The sequence below is a fragment of the Castor canadensis genome, chromosome X (genome assembly GCF_047511655.1).
Source record: "Castor canadensis chromosome X, mCasCan1.hap1v2, whole genome shotgun sequence".
In the NCBI taxonomy this organism is placed as follows: Eukaryota; Metazoa; Chordata; class Mammalia; order Rodentia; family Castoridae; genus Castor; species Castor canadensis.
The window spans coordinates 126,685,221-126,704,504 of NC_133405.1; the positions used below are offsets into that span (position 1 = coordinate 126,685,221).

At 36.9% G+C, this 19,284-nt stretch overlaps 2 protein-coding genes across 9 annotated transcripts in view; both read right to left on the minus strand.

Annotated features, from left to right (window-relative positions):
* LOC109684825 (serine/threonine-protein phosphatase with EF-hands 1) overlaps window positions 1–3,841 on the minus strand; it is a 332,462-nt gene extending 328,621 nt beyond the window's left edge. Inside the window, exon 1 of the mRNA XM_074064238.1 lies at window positions 3,742–3,841. The gene's annotated coding sequence lies outside the window, so the exon portion shown is untranslated. The remainder of the gene's footprint in view (window positions 1–3,741) is intronic.
* LOC109674958 (serine/threonine-protein phosphatase with EF-hands 1-like) overlaps window positions 1–19,284 on the minus strand; it is a 120,953-nt gene that overhangs the window by 54,915 nt on the left and 46,754 nt on the right. For 7 of the 8 annotated variants that reach the window (XM_074064226.1, XM_074064224.1, XM_074064227.1 and 4 more), the window contains 3 exons: window positions 18,972–19,032; window positions 9,863–10,026; window positions 3,742–3,856 (listed from right to left, as the gene is read on the minus strand). In XM_074064226.1, coding sequence (XP_073920327.1) covers window positions 3,742–3,856; window positions 9,863–10,026; window positions 18,972–19,032 — 340 coding nt within the window. Of the gene's footprint in view, window positions 1–3,741; window positions 3,857–8,653; window positions 8,811–9,862; window positions 10,027–18,971; window positions 19,033–19,284 lie in introns of those variants that run through there. The other variant, XM_074064228.1, reaches the window with a different exon arrangement.

Sequence of the window (19,284 nt, forward strand, 5' to 3'; positions counted from 1 at the left end):
TATGCAGGACTTCACCTTCTCTGGCCAAGCATTATGCTAAAGGTTTTATGTGTATAATCTTGTTCAGTCTTCATAAGCATTCCATGAGATGAATAGCATTTTCCTCATTCTTATTTTCCAAATGAGGCTTAGAGGAGTTAAACAACTTATGAAATGAGTAGTAGTTAAGTACTTATGAAATTAAATATCATTGCTGAAATTCACACTCAACCTTATCCCACTCCAATACTGAAAGCTTCACAAGCCAGGTATGAGGGTACACACCTGTAATCCCACCACTTGGGAGTCTGAGGCATATATTGCAAGTTCAAGAATAATTTGAGCTACATAGTAAAATTTTATCTCAAAAAAAAAAAAAAAAGAAAGAAAGGGGGGAGGGAAGGAGGAAGGGAAGGGAAGGGAAGAAGCCCAAGCTTTCACATGCCTTTATTCCCAGGTACTCAGAAGGTAAAGATTGCTGTTTCAAGCCAGACTGTGCAAAAACTCAGCAAGATCCTTATCTCAACAAAATAAGCCAGGGTGGTGGCTTTTCTTACACATGTAATCCCAGCTATGTAGGAGGCATAGGTAGGAGGAGTGTGGTCTGAGGCCAGGCCAGGCCAGGCAAAAACTCTAAGTGCTACCAGAGAAATAACTAAAGCAAAGGGGACTAAGGGCATAGCTCAAGTGGTTGAGCACTTGCCTAGCAAGCATGAGGCTCTGAGTTTAGTAAAAGCTCTCATCAATTTACTCAGTACTGTCTACATTGCAACCCTAGGAAAGCAGCAACAAGATTTATTGATTAGCATTAAATCCCCAATGGCCTACAATTGTACTTGGTGAAATATAGGCACTCAACAAACACATTTAATCACGTAATGCATAGGGGAATTTTTGAGACAGGGTCTTGCTATGTAGTCCAGGTTATCCTCAAATTTGCAATCTTCCTGCCTCAGCCTCCCAAATGCTGGGATTATAGGCAGACACCACCATGCCTGGTTAACACGTAGCTTTTTGAAGAGTTTGAAAGAAAATGTTCCAGCAGTGGGCATCTGAAATTTAAAAACTGTGAGTAGATAGTTGACATTCTTTTGATGAGACAGTTACAGGAAATAAAACCGACAGCCAACTAAGGGAAATCATATGAATATATGAAATCATTAATTAAAACTTAAGTGTGACTATGTGACTGTTCTGATAAATATTTCTGGGTAAAATATGTCTTTCATAAGACTTGCTCATAAACTTTTATTCTTTATATCCTACTTAATTACTATAGAATTGAAGTTGGAAATACTTCTCCTCAGTTTGTTTAAAATCCCACAACAAAGATTAATAAACTATATGCAACAGAAGACTCTAATTACACTGGAAATAATAAAATTTAAAAATCCCATGTCACCAACATTTATCAATAAAATCACTGTACCCACAACAATAAAATTAAGAGCATATTAATGTGACTGAATGCTTAACTCTCATCACTTTCATACAGTCTCACTCCAAAGCTAAGGAAATAAGGATGGAACAACACTGTACTCATCACCTTCATATGTTAATTATTTGTTTTTTCCTAATTTTCAACAGAGTAACTTGTCTTTCAAAAATCTGGGTATGCAACACTGTAATAGGTGGCATACTAAAAAATGAACTAGTGGAAGCATATTAAGAGTTGGGGCCCCTTGGTTCAATTCCTGGCACAATAAAATAAAAAAATATAAATTGAGGCTATAAAATATGTTTAATTTCCAGCTGGACAGCAGAAGAACTTATACCATGGGAAGGCAGACACAAATATATTTACAAAGCAAACAAAAACATAAGTGCCAAATTGGTAATCTCTTATAACTGTAAACTAAAACACTTTCTATACATCATGTATGCTGAGAAGTATGGCTTATATTTAGATGTGCATGCAAAAATGCACTTTCAAATTAAAATATTGATAGATATTTATCGTAATCTCCCTTTACTGATACTGTCAATAAACACAAGATGTGTTTGGAAATATAACCTTAAAATTTTATTTTAGATGATAATCAAATTTCTCAAAGTTCAATGGGACATTAAAAACCGAAAATACTAATTCTACGTTAAGGAAATCCACTGCTTTTGCTTTTCCCTCTACCAACAGTGCTACATGGAAAAAGTCTGGAAATACATGCCCCAAATGTGGGGATCCTGAAATGAAAAGAACTATCCAAACCACGGAGTCTCCAGTCTTTGTATCATGATGGGAAAGGAAGCATGAGACAACTGCGTGATGGGAATTGGGAGAGTAGATATGAGGATGCCTATAACTTGGGTTACAGAAACATAATTTTTATTTCTGACCTTATCACTAACGACCTGAGTGAGGTCTGGGGCGGGGAGTTACTACAAAAGACAATATGCTTTTCCCTCTGGCTCTCAATTTCACCCATATGTCCAAGGACTAGGAATGAAGATCAGTGGTAGAACATTCACCTAGCATGCAGAAGGTCCTGGATTTGATTAATTAATTTTAAAGAAGTATCAAGGGACAAACTAGACATCTCTGAAAGAACTCATCCATTCTCACACTGTGGGATTCTAGGACTTCCATCCCCTCTAGATAATTCATTACTCTCTTTTAGCTAAAGATAAATTGCAATGACAACTGGAGTTATAATGGAGGCCCATGGGAACAGATTCCACTCTCTGTTTTTGGTTTGTTGTTGTTGTTGTTTTTTGTTTTGTTTTTGTATGCGTGTGATAGCAAGCATAACCCTGGCTTCATAGGCTTTACAGGTTGGCATGGTTTCCTGAGCCCTTATGACCTCAATGCTCTTTATTTCCATGAAAAGAGGGCCTGCTAAGGCCTTGAATAAACGGCCCCCATGCTGACATGTATCATCTGCTAGAGAGATGCTGTGGCCTTATTAGATTGGAATTGAACCATTACAGACACACCAGAAACTTGAGTCAGGACATGTCATGAGATATGTACTGCTACATCAAGTTCTTGTCGCCACTATCAGATGCTAGAAATGAAAATGGTTCAATTAGATTGTCAAGCTCACTTCTACCTGCCAGTGGAAGAGAACACAGGCTAGAAATTGATTTGGACAATAACAACCACAGTCTTATAACCTAAAGACTTAATTAGAAGTTAAGGGAATTGCTGTTCCTTCCACACACACCCCTCCCAGACAGTTGCAAGCACGCTGAGCACCAACTGTGATGAATTTCAATGAGTTTCTTGAAGCAATATCCTATAGGCTGGCCTACATGATACCAAAATCTCAAATCTTCTTATTTAGAAGAATAAACAGAATTCTGGGACATTCCCAATCTTCCAAAAGCTGCAGAGATCAGTTGGAAAAAACCTAAAACAGTAGGCAAGGGCAGAAAAGAATTTCCTCTCCACCAGCCTTGGCTTTTTCTCTTCCCAGCATAAGTGGCATACAGAGGCTCACCTAGAAAATGCAACATGGAACAAAGATAATGGGAGACTGTGAGAGGGCAAAGAATACTTATTCCACCCATGGGTGCTTTGCCATATTAAAATGCTGTTTCCCTTTATGAAAAGCTATGAGTTCTTTAATTTCTCACATAATTAATTCCTGCCAGCTTGTATACAAAACAAAGACAAAATGGGGAACAGTACTATCACGACAGATAATTCTATAGTAACATTTTTCCCTCAACACAGTCTAATTTACACAGCTTTCAAGCTAGGCCAATCATGTAGGGCCAAGAAGTGCCTAAATATTAATTTAACCACTCTCCTCTGAAACTTACCACAGATCGTTATCTCTTTGGAGGGAGAAGTCTTTATGTGAGTGAAATTCGGCATTTGCTTCAGGACTTTCTTGGTTTCAAATAGCACCTCTAAGACATAGTGAGCATGAAGTATCTGTTCAGAGAAAGCAGAGGAAATAGATCTAGTGACCTAGGAAAAAAGACATCACTGCATAGAAAACCATGAGAATGAAGTATATGAGCACATTTTAGATCACTATATTTCAGGATAATCTCTATATTCTCAAATTGATTATTCTAATACAGTGTCTGGTATATAAAAAACCCTCAGAAGATATTTGTCATCGAATGAATGAATGGTTCCCAAGATATTTATATTCACGTTTCTCATTGACATAACCCATTTGCAGAATATGTCTGACTATTCTTGGTCCTTAGAGCTGAAAATAAGTGATGGGGGAAAGAGGGCTCATTTACCTTAAGAAAATGTCAAAATGATAATAATAGTAAAACAGGAGAAAAAAAGAAGACAGTATAAAAACATAAGGAAAAACAGAGTCTCTTGTAGAGGTGTAGCTTTGCATTTGTAGAGACACCGTGCCACTTGGGTTGGGAAGTAGGTGTTGCTGGACCCAGAGATCTCACAAGGAAGACAAGGTCCCAAAGAATTCCTGAGGCAAGTCACCCAGTTATGGCTCCAATACTTGATATACAGCTCTGAGAATGCTCAGAACACCAAGCACATTTATATGAAAGCCTAACTATAAATCATATTCCAAACCCAAATAAAACACTTGGATTACCTCCAATCTATGACAATTTATCCCAATGTTCCCCTCCAGTTGTAGTGTTGATCAGATCACTGTTTTGTAGATTCACTTCCTAGGCTTTAAAAAAATCCAATGTATCTTTTTCCTCTATACTTATGTGGTACTAGGTTTGAACTCAGGACCTCACACTTGCTAAGCAGGCGCTCTACCACTTCAACCACTCCATCAGCCTCTCCTCCTTTTTAAATTATAAAATATACTAAATATATGCACTAAAATATAATACAGCAGATATGACTGCAAAAAGAAACGTAGTAGATGTTAACAAAACTTTAGGTTCAAGGCTATTTAGACCGGATGTTTAATATGGCAACTTCTAGCTTAAGTGGGGCTTTTGGACACATGAAATGGGGCTAGTCTGAATTAAGATCTGCTGTAAGTAAGACATTCACACTGGATTTCAGAGGCTTAGAACGAAGAAAAAAAAGTAAAATATCTCAATAGCTTTAATATGATTACTTACTGAAATGAGAATGTTTTATATACTGAGTTAAAGCTGACCTCATGTTTTTTTATTTTTTAATGTGACCAGAATAACTTCTAAATATAGTGCTCATATGTTTCTACGAGACGGAACTGATTTGGATTAATCAAGGCTGCAAAAAGGGCCATATCTACATCTCTTTCAGATACCACTCTGGGTGTGGGATGGAGGGCAGGTAGAACCCTTTGGATCAATCCTTTCTCATGATGTTCATTTTCATAGCCAATAAAATAAAATTATTTTCTATCTAAGATTACAAAACATATGATTTTAAGTCTTGATTAAATAATTTTTAAAGAGAAAGGAAACAGGATTGATGGCAATGTGAGAATTAAGAGGAAAGGGAAGGGCTTCTGGATATAGATTAATAAGGAGAAACTCTTATTTCCTGTCTATCCAGGACCTAATGGACTGTTAAATCTATTCCCCCAAAAAACCATTCTAAATCCATTCAATCTACAACTTCATTCAAAACTTGAATGTGAACTTTCCTTCAGCCACATTTTAAAAGAATGAGCCAAACACTTTTGTTTAATGGCTTATTTCAGTTCGCATATTTAATCTACTGATTCCTGAAGCTAGCCTCATAGGTTATCTTAACTTGACTTTGGACCTTTTCTGGTCCGTAGGTAATACTACTCAGAGTAATTGCTGTCTGAAGAGGTAGCTATGATTTATTATTTAAAGGTAAATTAGCAAGTATTCACTGACAAAATTAAACTAGTAGTTGTCAGGGACTAGGGAGGGGAGAAGGGGAGAAGCTCTAATGGGTACAGGATTTTATTTGGGGATAACAACACAAATGTTCTGGAAATCAGAGAGTTTGCCTAGCATGCATAAGGATAGGGATTCAATAGCTAGGAATGCAAAAATTAAAAACGCTTGGAACACACACTTTGAAATGGTTAAAATGATTCATTTTTAAGTGAATTTTATCCCAATTTTTAAAAATTAAATAATACATATAAGCCTTGATTTTTTTACTGAAAATGGAAATACCCCACATGCCGTGTTATGCCTTTTATTCTGCTCTTGATAATGTATTTATTCATATTTATAAGATCAAAATTATCAGTCTTGTATTATGTTTCTCTGGAGTGAGGTTATATCTTCTATCTCCTTAAACATATTAAGGATATTTATTTTAAACACTGAGTCTAATAATGTCTTTATCTAATATACTCTATAAGTCTGTTTCCATTATTTATTAGTTGTCTCAGTTGTCTTTCATTCATCTAGTGTTCTCCTGACCTGGTTACATCTGTACTGAATTCTGGACGTTCTTTATGAAAACCTGCAGGAAAAGTTTCAGGCCAATTTTTTTCCAGAGAGGATTTAAAGCTACTTAGGATGAGCTCAATAATAATCTCAGTAATTAGATGATTTGAAGCTATGCTTCAGTGCGTGCACAGCCAATCTACTTCCAGTTCACTTTTATTCCTACATTATGCCTTCCAGGGTCTTAAACTGAGAATGAGAGTTTGGGGGTGATATCAGAGAAAATGGTAGTGTACAGAGCTCCAAAGGCCTATCCCTCTCCAGAAATATTGACAAATCAAGCAAAAATTTGTCAGAATCAACTGTGTCAGAACTTTGAGAAAACTTAGAAAAATCTTCACTTTACAGCAATCAAACAAACACTGAATCAGGAAAAAGAAAAGTTGACAATGTCTCAGTGGGAGCAGGAAGTAAAGAGAAGATTTGTAAGGGGCTGGCCATGCAGTGAAGGAGAACCCCAAGATAGAGCCAGTCTCCAAAGAATGAGATTTGTGTCTCTTTTCTTTCTCCTCCACTCCTTCCTTCCCTTCCCCCCTTTCTTTTTTATTAATGGCTTCTGGTGTTCAAGGAAATTTCTGTCAGAACACTAACTGAACACAATCTAAAGGGAAAAAGACTTCAGAAACTAATCCTAAGTAGACCTATCAAACATCTACAGAACCCAACAACAACAGTTTAACAAAATGTCAGCAAACCAAATGCAGTATCATTTTAAGTAGGATTTATATCAGAAATACAAGGGTGGTTGAATGTAAGAAAATTAAAATGCTTTACAACACATTAATAGAATGAAAGAAAACACACACATTTCACCTCAACTGACATAGAAAAAAGATTTGTAAAAATCCAGTACCTGTTTATGATAAAACCCCTCAGAAAACTAAGAATAGAAGGAAACTTCCTCAACATGGCAAAGGGCATTTATGAAAAACCCAGAGCTAACATTAAACCCAATAATGAAAAACTGAAGGCTTTCCCTTCGGATGAGGAACAAAACAAACATGGCCACTTTCACCACTGCTCCTCAATATGGTACTGAAATTCTAGCCACAGCAATTAGGTAAGAAAGAAAAGGGAGGAGGAGGCATCTAAATCAGAAAGGAGAAAGAGGTAAAATTATATATTAACAGATGGCATGGTTCTGTATACAGATAATCCCAAAGAATCCACACATGCAAAAGAACTACCAGAGCGAATAAGTACATTCATCAAAGTTACAGAGTATAAACTGGACACACAAGGCATAAATAATCCAAAAAGGAATTAAGAAAGCAATTCATTTTACAATAGCAAACAAAAAAAATTAAATACCTAAGAATAAACTTAACCAAGGTTATAAACAATTTGCCCACTGAAAAGGACCAAAACACTGCTGGAAGAAGTTAAAGACATAAATAAAAAGAAAAACACCCTGTGTTCACAGATTGAAGGACTTAAGTCAAGATGGCAATATTACCCAATGTGATCGAAGATTTAATGCAATCCTTACCAAAATCTCAATTTTTTTGCAGAAATGGAAAATGTGATCTTCAAATTCAGTGTAAGGAGAAACAAACCACCAAAACAATTTTGAAAAGGAAGGATAAATCTGAATGACTCGCACTTCTCTTCAGCAAATGGTACTGGGACAACGGCATATCCATATGGAAAAGAGGAAGTGTGGCCCTTACTTCATACTATAGAAATTAACTCCAAATGGTTCACGGACCTACACGGAAGAGCTAAAATAATGAAACTCTTAGAAGAAAACGTAGGAGTAAGTCTTCATGACCATGGATTTGGCAATGGATTCTTAGATATAGTACCCAAAGCACAAGCAACCAAACAATCAAAAGGAAAAATTGGATTTAGCAAAATTAAACACTTTGTGCACCTTATCAAGAAGTGAAAAGAGGGCTGGTGGAGTGGCTCAAGCTGTAAGAGCACCTGCCTAGCAAGCATGATGTGCTGAATTAAAGCCCTAGTACTGCCAAAAAAAAAAAAAGAGTGAAAAAAAGAAAGAAATACAATTCAAAACTACAACGATGGGCTGGTGGAGTAGTTCAAGTGGTAGAATGCCTGCCTAGCAAGCTTGAGGGAGGTATTGTATTCAATCCTCAGTACTGCAAAACACAATAACAACAACAACAAATCTACAATGATACCACTTCAAACACATTAGGATAGTTAGAATAAAAATAAGAATACAAAGAATAACAAAATAACAAGTGTTAGCTAAAAGAAAAGTTAGAAACCTCCTACACTGGTGGTGGAAATGGAAAACTGTTCAGTTACTCATGGAAAACAGATAAGCAGTCACTCAAAAAAGCTAAATGTAGAGATAACATATGATAGGACAATTCTACTCCTAGGTACATACCCAAAAGAAGTGAGGACAGTGATGCATGCCTGCAATCCCAGGTACTCAAAAGGCATAGATTGGGGGAATCAGAGTTCAAGGCCAGCCAAGCAAAAAGTTAGCAAGACCCCCATCTCAACAAACTGGGCACACGCCTGTAATTCCAGCTGCATGAGAGGCATAGGTAGGAGGATTGTGGAGGCCAGCTCTTGGCAAAAGTGAGACCCAATCTGAAAAATAATTAAAAGCAAAAAGGACTTGAGGCATGGCCTAAGCAGTAGACTGCCAGCTTAGCAGGTATGAGGCCTTAGCCAGGCACTGGTGGCTCAAGAGGCAGAGTTCAGGAGGATTACAGTTTGAGGCCAGCCTAGGGGAAAAAGTTCACAAGACTATCTCAAAAATACCTAACACAAAAAAGAGCTGGCAGAGTGGATCAAGTGGTAGAGTGCCTGCCTAGCAAGCGTGAGGCCCTGAGTTCAAACCCCATTACAGACAAAAGAAGAACAAGAAGGAGGAGGAGATAATGAGGCTGTATTCATACAAAAATATGTACGTGAATGTTCATAGCAGTATTGATCATCACAGCCAACAGGTAGAAACAATCCAAATGTCCATCCACTGATAAATCAGTAAGCAAAATGTGATATGCAGTGGAATATTATGCAGCAATGAAAACAAATGAAGTAATGATACATACTATAATATATATGAACTTTAAAAACAGTATGCTAAGTAGAAGCCAAACATAAAAAGCCATAGATTATATAATTTCATTTATGTGAAATATCCAGAAGAGCTAAATCCATAGACAAAGAGAATACAATAGTGGTGGCCTAGGGTGGGGAAGGAGGGAAAGGTAAATGGGTATGGTCTTTCTTTTGGGGGTATTGAAAATGTTCTATTATCAAATATTGCTGATGATGGTATAACCTTGTCAATGCACTAAAAATTATTGACTCATATACTTTTAAATGGAGAGTTTCATGGTATGTGAATTGTAGCTGAGGAAATGAAACAGGAAATGCTGTAAGCCTACAAATTGAGAGGTTGTTGTGCACCCTAGAAAACTTCTATTTCATAGATTAAACAAAACAGAGGTAACTCTCACACAATGGGAAACACTTTCCATGCAATACATTTCTGCTGCTGTATTTGCATTCATTCATTCAATAGACAGTCATTGAGCATCTGATAAATACAAGAATCAGAGCAGCTTCTGCTTAAACTCACCTGTTGCTGCCTGAAGGCCTCTAGAAGTAAATCAATATCGGTAAAAGTGAGAGGAAATTGTAGTCGAGGACCATCATAGAAGTCTGGGACTTTTACCAACTCCACATAGTACTGTCTATCCTGTGTGTCCCGTAAGCTGTTTTCAAAAAGTCGATCTACTAAAGCTACAAAAGGAAAGACAGAAAGGGGGATAGAAGTGGGAGTCAACATTCCAATACTTGAATTTAATAAAGATCTTGAATGCCTAGCCCACATAAGGCACTGTGCTAAATGTTATGAATACCAGGTATTCCGCACATAACCATGAGGAATGATTGATTCTGAGACCAGTGGGTGCATTCACATGGATCACCATCATCTCTTCCTGGAGTCTTTTATTTTTCCCAAAGCTGTGAGTCCATAATCAGTGGGGAAGAGACAGAGAAGCCCAGTAAAAACTGGTGAATCAAGGTATTTTGATGCTCTGAAGTTCAAGTTATTTTATTGCCCTCTCTTACATCTGATATTTATAAATAGGGCTAAAAACCTAAGAATGCATTTTATTTCGTTCGAGTATCTGCTGCTATTCCGGCTCTAATTCTATAGAATTAAACCGCAGCATTCAATTTTTCCCATTAAACACTTCAGAGGATTTTTTTTGTAGCTGTAATTGATTAGTTTCTCTCTTCACATAAAACATTTCTGATATGATTTTCTTTTTTTCTTGCTAACAAAGCATATAAAGGTGATAAACCATGGGCAGAAATACCCAAAGGCCTGCCTGCCCCCCAGACATTTCTGTACGGTAACATATTGCCTGCATTCCATTTTGGTAGGTGCTGAGATCCACTGTCATTTTTTACAGATTGCCCATGAAACAGTCAGCCCAGGAACACAAATTCAGACAATTCAGGAAGAGAAAAAGAACGATTAAAGAGGATGTTGTAGCCTGATCACAAAAGTAGCCTCAGCCCTCTATCCCAATTTCTACCCATGCTTTTTAAATGTGATTTTGCAGTTATTCCCATAAAGGGCCTAATTTCCTATCTCTTCAAGCTGGCCTGGACTCATAACTTGCAATGGCCTGAAAAGGTGGTAGAAGTGATACCCATCAGCTTCAAATCCAGCTCTCTGTTTTGTAACCGGCTGCTACCACTAAACCCAGGTTAGCCTACTAAAAGGCTAAGACCGCATGGAACAGGGCTGAATCATCTTGGTCAAGGCTGCTGTCCTAGAACAGCCACCAGCCAGCGAACCCCCAGATACATGAGTGAACACCAGCCAATGCCACGGACCTAGAGAGAAACGGGAGAGAGTGCATATTGAAAAGAAAGACTCAGAGTCTGCATGAAATTTGGAAGCAAGGAGGAAGGCTGGGATCTGAGAAAGGACTTAGACCCAGGGTGCCCCGCTCCCTCAGTATTTACTGAGTTGCTATGTACAGTTATTGATCATGAAGCATATGTGGTTTAATAGTTAACTTCTGGGTACAATATATCTTTAAACATCTGAGCTCTGAAAAACAGTATGTAGCACTATTGATTGCAGAACAATCATGCGTGCAAGGAATTCATAGTTCTTAGAAGAATGCTGGGAGGACACCATTTGCAGTATCACACCCCATAACCAGATGCTCAGTGTGCCAAGCAATCTGGCCACAAGTTCATGAAGTTCTGATATTCCTCACACTGCATGGTCTCCAACAAGCCAAGACCCAAAACAACTGCCAAATCAAGTCTGCCATAATCAGAAGTGCTCAGCTCATCTGTAGAGTTGATAGCAAAAAAAGAGTCACTCAGGTATTGTGATAAATACACAATATCACTGTAGTAAGAGACAACTGACCCAGAGGACAATGACATACTCTTCAAAACTGACCTCTTACTAAGAAGTTCTCAGGAAATAGTTTCTATCTTTTTGAATAGTCACAGTGGTCATGTTTGGAAGGTATGATAGTAACATATGGAGACAATACATATTTTTAATGATCCAGTCACACTGAGAGATTATAATTAAGACTAAAATTTTAAAAAATTTTAAAGTATCATAATATTTGGCAATTTAAAAATATTTTCTAAATTGTAGGATACCCTAATACATTTTGGGGATAGATCATAATGTTTTATAAGAAGTAGAACTTAGGAGTGATAATGCCTGTCTTTGGTGTGGTACAGCAGAGGTTATTTTTCTCATTTGGATTTTTCTGAAATTTAAGAATAACTTATTTTGATTTATGTTAGAAACGAGAAATGCAGAGCATCTGATAAACTTTATCTCTGATTCATTATATAGGCAGTAAAGGCTTATTCTAATTACAATTTTAATGATCATGCCATCCATTTCAATTTGGCAGTCATTCATGGAGATGAATTTCCTTTTCCAGTCTCTATACACTAAAATGTCAACAACTGTTAGGAAAAACCACAGTAAGATGAACCTCCAAACAGCCCTCAAGAAGCCCCAGCAATTCCAGTGCATCATCTAATAGACTTACTAACCTTTAATATAGAGTTCTAGACTCTAAGAAATAAAGTGAATATGGAGCACATGTGATCAGAACAAGGGGATTTTGTTTCTCCAATGGGGGAGATACGTATGACATGACTACAGCATTCATGGGAAAGGCAGTGTAGCTTTTCAAACATGCCTGATGTAAAAACTCAGGTGACAGGGAAGAGGAAAAGAAGTTGAGGATGTACCTCTGCATATTGGAATATGTATGGAGGTATGTATTTCAAATCCTCGGAGGCCTGGCAACCTCTTTGGTCTCTTTCTCTTGCCTGTACCTTCAACATGATCCTCTCTTCAGACTCTGTAACAAAACTAAACATGGGTAAAGACTCCTCCAACATCTGCTTACACTAAGGAATATTTCCTCTTCCACCCTAGCACTGTATTGCTCAATGTTTATATAATCATTGCATCCACTGTTTCCTCTACCCTTGGAGTACCCTGTGTTCCTTCGTTCTCCCTTCGAGAGTGTCTCCTCACCATATAAAACTCAGAAACCTACGCATGTTGGGGCTCAAACCATACCTTTTTCATAGCATCATGCTGCTGCTGCTGCTAGTTCTTTTACTAAATGTTACTGTTCTAAGCTCCTTACATGTACATATTCAGGTAACAATCAAAAGTACCCCAAGAGGTAAATATTACTGTGTCCTCATTTTTTGCATGAAGAAAATGGAGCACAGCATGTAAGTACAGAGATGGAACCCAATCTCAGACAAGCTGGCTCTGAGCCCAAAGTCTTAATTATATTTTACTATATATTAAAATGTATCTATATTCTACAATATCTAGTACTGTTACATATTTATAACTGATTGAGTAATCCCAATTCTGTGAGGTATAAACAAAAAATTACTTCATTTCCCTAGTCATTGCCTTCACCAATGCTATGTCATTTTTCCTTTTACTATTGGTTAACTGATACAATAAGTCAATTCTATATGTCTTGTAATTAAACCTCAAGTCTTATCAATTTAAGAACAAAATTAATACATTCACATCTTCTTAAAAGATAAGTTCACGTACAGTCCTTCCTTCCATAGATTTGATGAGTCATATTCTTTAAAAAGTAAACTAACAGCTGAGTATGGTGGTACACACCTGCAATCACAGCACTCAGGAGTTGGAGGCAGGAAGACCTCAAGTTCCAACCAGCCTGGACTACACAGTGAGACTCTGTCTCAAAAAACTATGCAAAGGGAGGGGGTGGGGGCAGGGGGAAGAAATGACCCAAGCCTTGTATATACATATGAATAATAAAAAAAACTATGCACACAAAAAACTTCAGTGTTGCATATATGAAAAATATATTTCCCTAAGTGAATTTTTAGTTAAAAATACACAATATGAAATATTAATCAACATCAAATCATTATCCTTCTGCTGGTTTTTAAGCAACAAAAAAGAATAAATACAGATTCTCTTTCAATAGTTAGTGTGTCACATATGAAAACAATTGAAAGCTTTAACTTTCTAATGCATCTATTGTCCTTGTGGGCTGTAACTATCATAACTAACAGCGATAATTTAATTAATGCCAACATATATAAAGATTTATGCAACATAAAATTGGAATTAATCCTTAGCTATTTGATTTATAATTTTGTGAACATGAATCTAAACAAATATAACAAAATCTTGATTCATAATCAAGTAACACCTTTATAAGTTGTTCTAAAAAATACCTCAAAAATACCCCTACACACAATTTTTTCTTTTTCTGAGTACAGAATCAAAATCTGGATAGGGAAAATTTAAAGGCCATAATTGTATTGGGAAAACAATTTCTGAGGACTGGGAATATAGTTCAGTGGTATAGTGCTTGCTTACCATGCACTTCCCAGTGCTGCATAAAAGGAAGGAAGGAAAAAAGGAAGGGAGGCAGGGAAGGAGGGAAGAAGGAAAAAAATAATAAAACAAGTTCTGCCTCTAGCATTCGGATATCACTTGGGAGGCAAACTCCACATATTGCTAGAAAAAGAAAAGCACCATTTAGGGTGTAAGGTCATAGCTCAAGTAGAAGACCATTTGCCTGGTTTCAGTCTGAATACCACAAAGACAGAAAGACAGTGAGAGAGATTTCGAAGATAAGCACCATTTGAACCACATTTATAGTTATCACTTATTGTTACCATTTCCAAATTATGAATCTGTTTCAAAACCATTGGTATCCATATAATGAATTTGATAGATGCCAAAATAACTCATAAAAATTCAACATGTATTCCTGATTTTTTGTGGGACTAGGAGGTTGAACTCAGTGTCTCATGTTTGTGAGGCAAGCTTTCTACCAGTTGAGCCATGCCACCAGCCCTTTTTGTGCGGCTATTTTTGAGATAGGAAATGACCTTTTGCTTGGACCAGCATGGACCACAATCCCCCTATTTGTACTTCTCCTTCTAGCTGGGATGATAGGCACATACCACCAAACCCAGTCATTGGTTGCAATGAGGTCTTGGAATATTTTTGCCCTCACTTCAAATTACAATCCTCTGGATCTCCACCGCTTGTGTAGTTGTAATTATAGGCTTAAGCCACTGCACCTGACATATTTCTGATTTTTTTAAGACTCAGAAAATTGGGAATGGAAGGATACTTCTCTAATGAAATTTTTAAAATTTAAATGAACAGTAATGGTTTTTCAATTAAACTGTCAACAAAACAAGGATGCTCACTTTCACTGTTTATTTTAGCATTGTTCTGTTATCTCTGCCCAATGCAAGAAGACACAAAAATGAAATAAGAGCACTAACTGTCATATACAAAAATATAAAAATGAAATCACTTGCAGCCTATGTGATTAAATCTTAAGATCCCCAAAAATTAATAGGAAAACTCCAAGAATTCGTAAGAGAATTAGATATAATATCACTAATGAGATGAATAACTTTGGAAGGTTACCCTCAGCTTTTGCATTTACAAAAGAGGAATAATAATAATATTCTTGATTTATCATGAAGACTAAATTAAATGAGCCATTAAAAAGAATTTAAATACATGACACATGGTAAACATTTAATGAAAATCAGCAAGAACACTTTCACTACTATTGTTAATCAGTACAAGCACAAAATAAGTTATATGCATATGAAATAGTCAGTGGGGAGATATGGTGAAAATACCCTATCGACCATAGCAACAAAAATATGAAATATGCTATCATTACAAAATTAAATGAATAAATAAATAAATGCACGTGTTTTCAAAACCGTGTGTGTGTGTGTGTGTGTGTGTGTGTGTGTGTGTGTGTGTATGTAGTTTGAGGGGCCATTTGAGAAGCAGAAAGTCAAAATAACATTTACACACAACCCTCCCATTCATACCAGTATCTGTTTAAACCTGTTTCTACAGATAGCAGCTTTGGTTTCTGCCTGTGGAGGAGGCTGATGTGCAAAAGCAGACTGGAAACTTTTACATGGACTCCCATCAAGTCCTATAAACTCGTTTTGAGCTCTGAAAGTAGTAGTGCAGGGAAATAAACCAGAATAACTGATTTTCACAAAAGAGATGGTGAGATTGCAAGCACAAATACCGCTTCCAGTATCTTCAGATACTCTGTGCCTCAGAATTGAGACCATTAATCTGGCCTCAGTATCTGGGAATGTTAAATAGTATCCTGCCCACTAAAAACACCCTGCTAAGAGATCTCAGCACTTCCATTAAACAGGCCTAGGGAGAGGTTGTCTAGAACCCTCCCACCAAAGAGGGCACTAAATCAATCTCTGGGAACAATCTCTAATCACCTTTTCTGTTACTCTACAATAATTAATTCCCAGTGATCCTAGAACTCCGTAACAAAAATGGATGTAAGGGATTACATACACCAGAAACATGCCCAATTATACATTTTAATTGAAAATGTTATGAGAGAGGCATTAAACTAAGTAGTGAAAACATTCATCATCAAATAAATTTTGGAACAAAAATCAGTTAACTACTTGCAAGTTTGTAGTTGTGTTTTTAAATTATTCTCAATCACTACACATTAATTTTTCTTAGTTTACTATAAAAAATCCAAATCTTATGAAGTATAAAACATCTACAAATATAGGCATAGTGGTCTATAGTTCAAATATTTCAAAGCCTTCTAAGTTTAAAAGACAAGTATTCACAAAGAAAAAAAGATATTTAAACTAGAAAACCTGTGTCTGGTCTTGTGACTCGCATTGACCAATTGCTTTAGGCAGAACTCATTTTTCAGAGTTTCAGCGCAAAGCCTTCACAGGCCTTCAAGCTTCTGCTTGTGCCCTCTTGGAACCAGCCACTATGTAAAGAAGTCCAGAGTATCCTGCTGGACATAGGTGCAACATGAGAAGAATACAGGTGACCAAGTTAATAACCTAGACATGTAAATAAAACCACTTGGTCGGCCCCGCCCATCTGAGTTGGATGAACAACTCATATCACATGGAACAGAGACCAGCTACCCACAGTGGCCCTGTTCAAAAGCCTAACCCACAGAATACCAAGCAATAAAATGGCTATTGTGTTTGAGCCCCTAAATGTGGGCATGGCTTGTTATATAACAATACATAACCAAAACTTTAAGAAAAGACATGAAATGAATGCATATGTTCACCAAAAGGGACATGTATAACAGTGTACATAGCAGCACAATTTAAAATGCCAAACTAAAAACAATCCAAATGCCCACAGACAATAAAATGGATATATTATAGCATATCAGTAAAATGGAATATTATTCAGCAACAAAAATGACCAAACTACAGTAACATGAATGACTCTCACAAATATAATGTTGAGCAAAACAAACTGGACACGAGGGTGTCTGTGTGTGTATCACTGTATGCTTCCCTTTATATGAAGAAGTTCAGAAATAAGCAAAACTACTCTAGTTACAGACGTTCAAAAGCAGTTATGGGGTGACATGGGGGCTGGGTAGTGACTAGAAAACACAGAGTGCGGTTTCTGTGGCTCTGATGTTTTGTTTCTTCTTCTGAGTGACTGCTTCATGGCTGTGTTTGCTTTGAGGAAATTTGTTGTGTCGTATAATTTGTGTACTCTCCTGTCATGTATATTATACATCAATAAAACCACTGTTCCTTTCTTTGATAAAATATTGTGATATATTATTAAATCACCTGCAGAATTTCATTAAACACAGATTTTTTAAAATGCAGAGTTTTAGTAAATATACCTAGACTGGAAGCCAGTCCTCTGTGTCTCTGAAATTCCATAAATGACTCTGATTACGGGAGGCTAGATTGAAACATTAGGTCATTAGCAGAAAGAATCCTGTTTCATTTCATCATTATTATGTTTCTTCTCAAAAACATGTTTGTCAAAGAACTTGATGCTCAAACAACTGTCTTCAAATTGCGATCGGGTAGAAGAAAGAAAATGGCAAAGTATCCACTTCCACCCACTCCTCACTCATCAGGTTTAGCTATTGCACTGTTGAGAAAGTTTCTATGGATCATTAAAAGCTTTAATTAGTTTCATACATATGTACTTAGATCAAATCATGCCATTAAAATACCATTCTTTGGCCATTTAGTAGGGTGTTTAACAGATCATATAAAGATGCTCCTAGATACCACACAAGTTTTAATTAAAACAAAAGATGGTTAGCTGAAATTAAAGAAAAATGAGTTCTAGGTGTCTCATCCAACATGGAGATAACAACAGGCAGATTTTAATTTGCAGAAGAAATACATGTGTTGTGAATAATTATAATTTGAAAATCATATTTAAATCTCACCTATATTGTCTATCTCTGATTCAGAATGACCAAATAAATGATGGAGATAGATAGATATAGTAAATGTCTTATGTCCATTTTATGCTTCTATAACAGAATACCACACACTTGATAAGTTACAATGAGCACAAATACATTTGGCTAAGGGCTCTGGAAGCTGGGAAGCCCAAGATCAATGGGAAATTCCTAGTGAGAGTCTTCTTGCTATGTCATAAGTCATAATATGGCTAAAGACATCATATGGCAAGACAGCATGTGCAAGAATGAGGGATGAGGGTAGAAATCATACTTTATTAGGACACCACTCCCAAGATAATGAACCCATGTTCATGATAATGACATTAGTGCATTCATGACAGCAGGGCCCCTTATGATCTAATTTAAAGTGTGACCTTTTAAAGGTCATACTTTCCACTACTGTTGCATTGAGGATTAAGTTTCCAACACATGAACTTCGAGGAGGTATAGTCAAACTATAGCAGATAGACATACAGACAGACAGGAGAGAGAGAAAAAAAGAGGCATGTTGGAGCCAATTACATTTAATCTGCCATTTGTACCCAAACCTACTGCATGAAACACTCAAAAATATTTTGATTTCTCAGCACAAAATTTCTCTGCATCAATACACTGAGGTTCCAATACGACAAACGAATGATGCACGAAACATAATTCTTTGAAAAGTGAGAAAAATTAAATGCTAATTTAGCAGATACCATCCAGAGAGGAAAAAATCTAGTTCAACCAATTTCATGACTTGCTGGGTGTCACACAGACAAGAGAAGTGGGCATCTTTTTAATTTCCCAGTGTTCTCCCATCTTCAGGATTTATATTTCTTGATGAAGGCAATTTAATATCTAATGACTACTTCTCAAAAGGCTAGAAAGTTTGCTTACCTGGATCTTCCTTATGTGTATGTGCATAGTTCTCCAACACGAAGGAAAAAAATTTGGATAGCTGGACAAAATAAAAACATATTAATCAGTTAATGAATCCTAAACAGCTACTGTGGCAAATACTATCAATGTTCCATGAAAGTCCCCTTCTCTTCTGAGGCATTCCTCTCCCTGCCGCTTCACCTATGCCTGCCCTTGCAGGTAGGCAGCCACCACACTGAGCTGCCTAGGATATTACAGGCCCTTCCTTCCTGACAGGCTGCCCATAGACAACAGCAAGAGAATACAGCCCATTTCTCCATCTCCTTGCCCA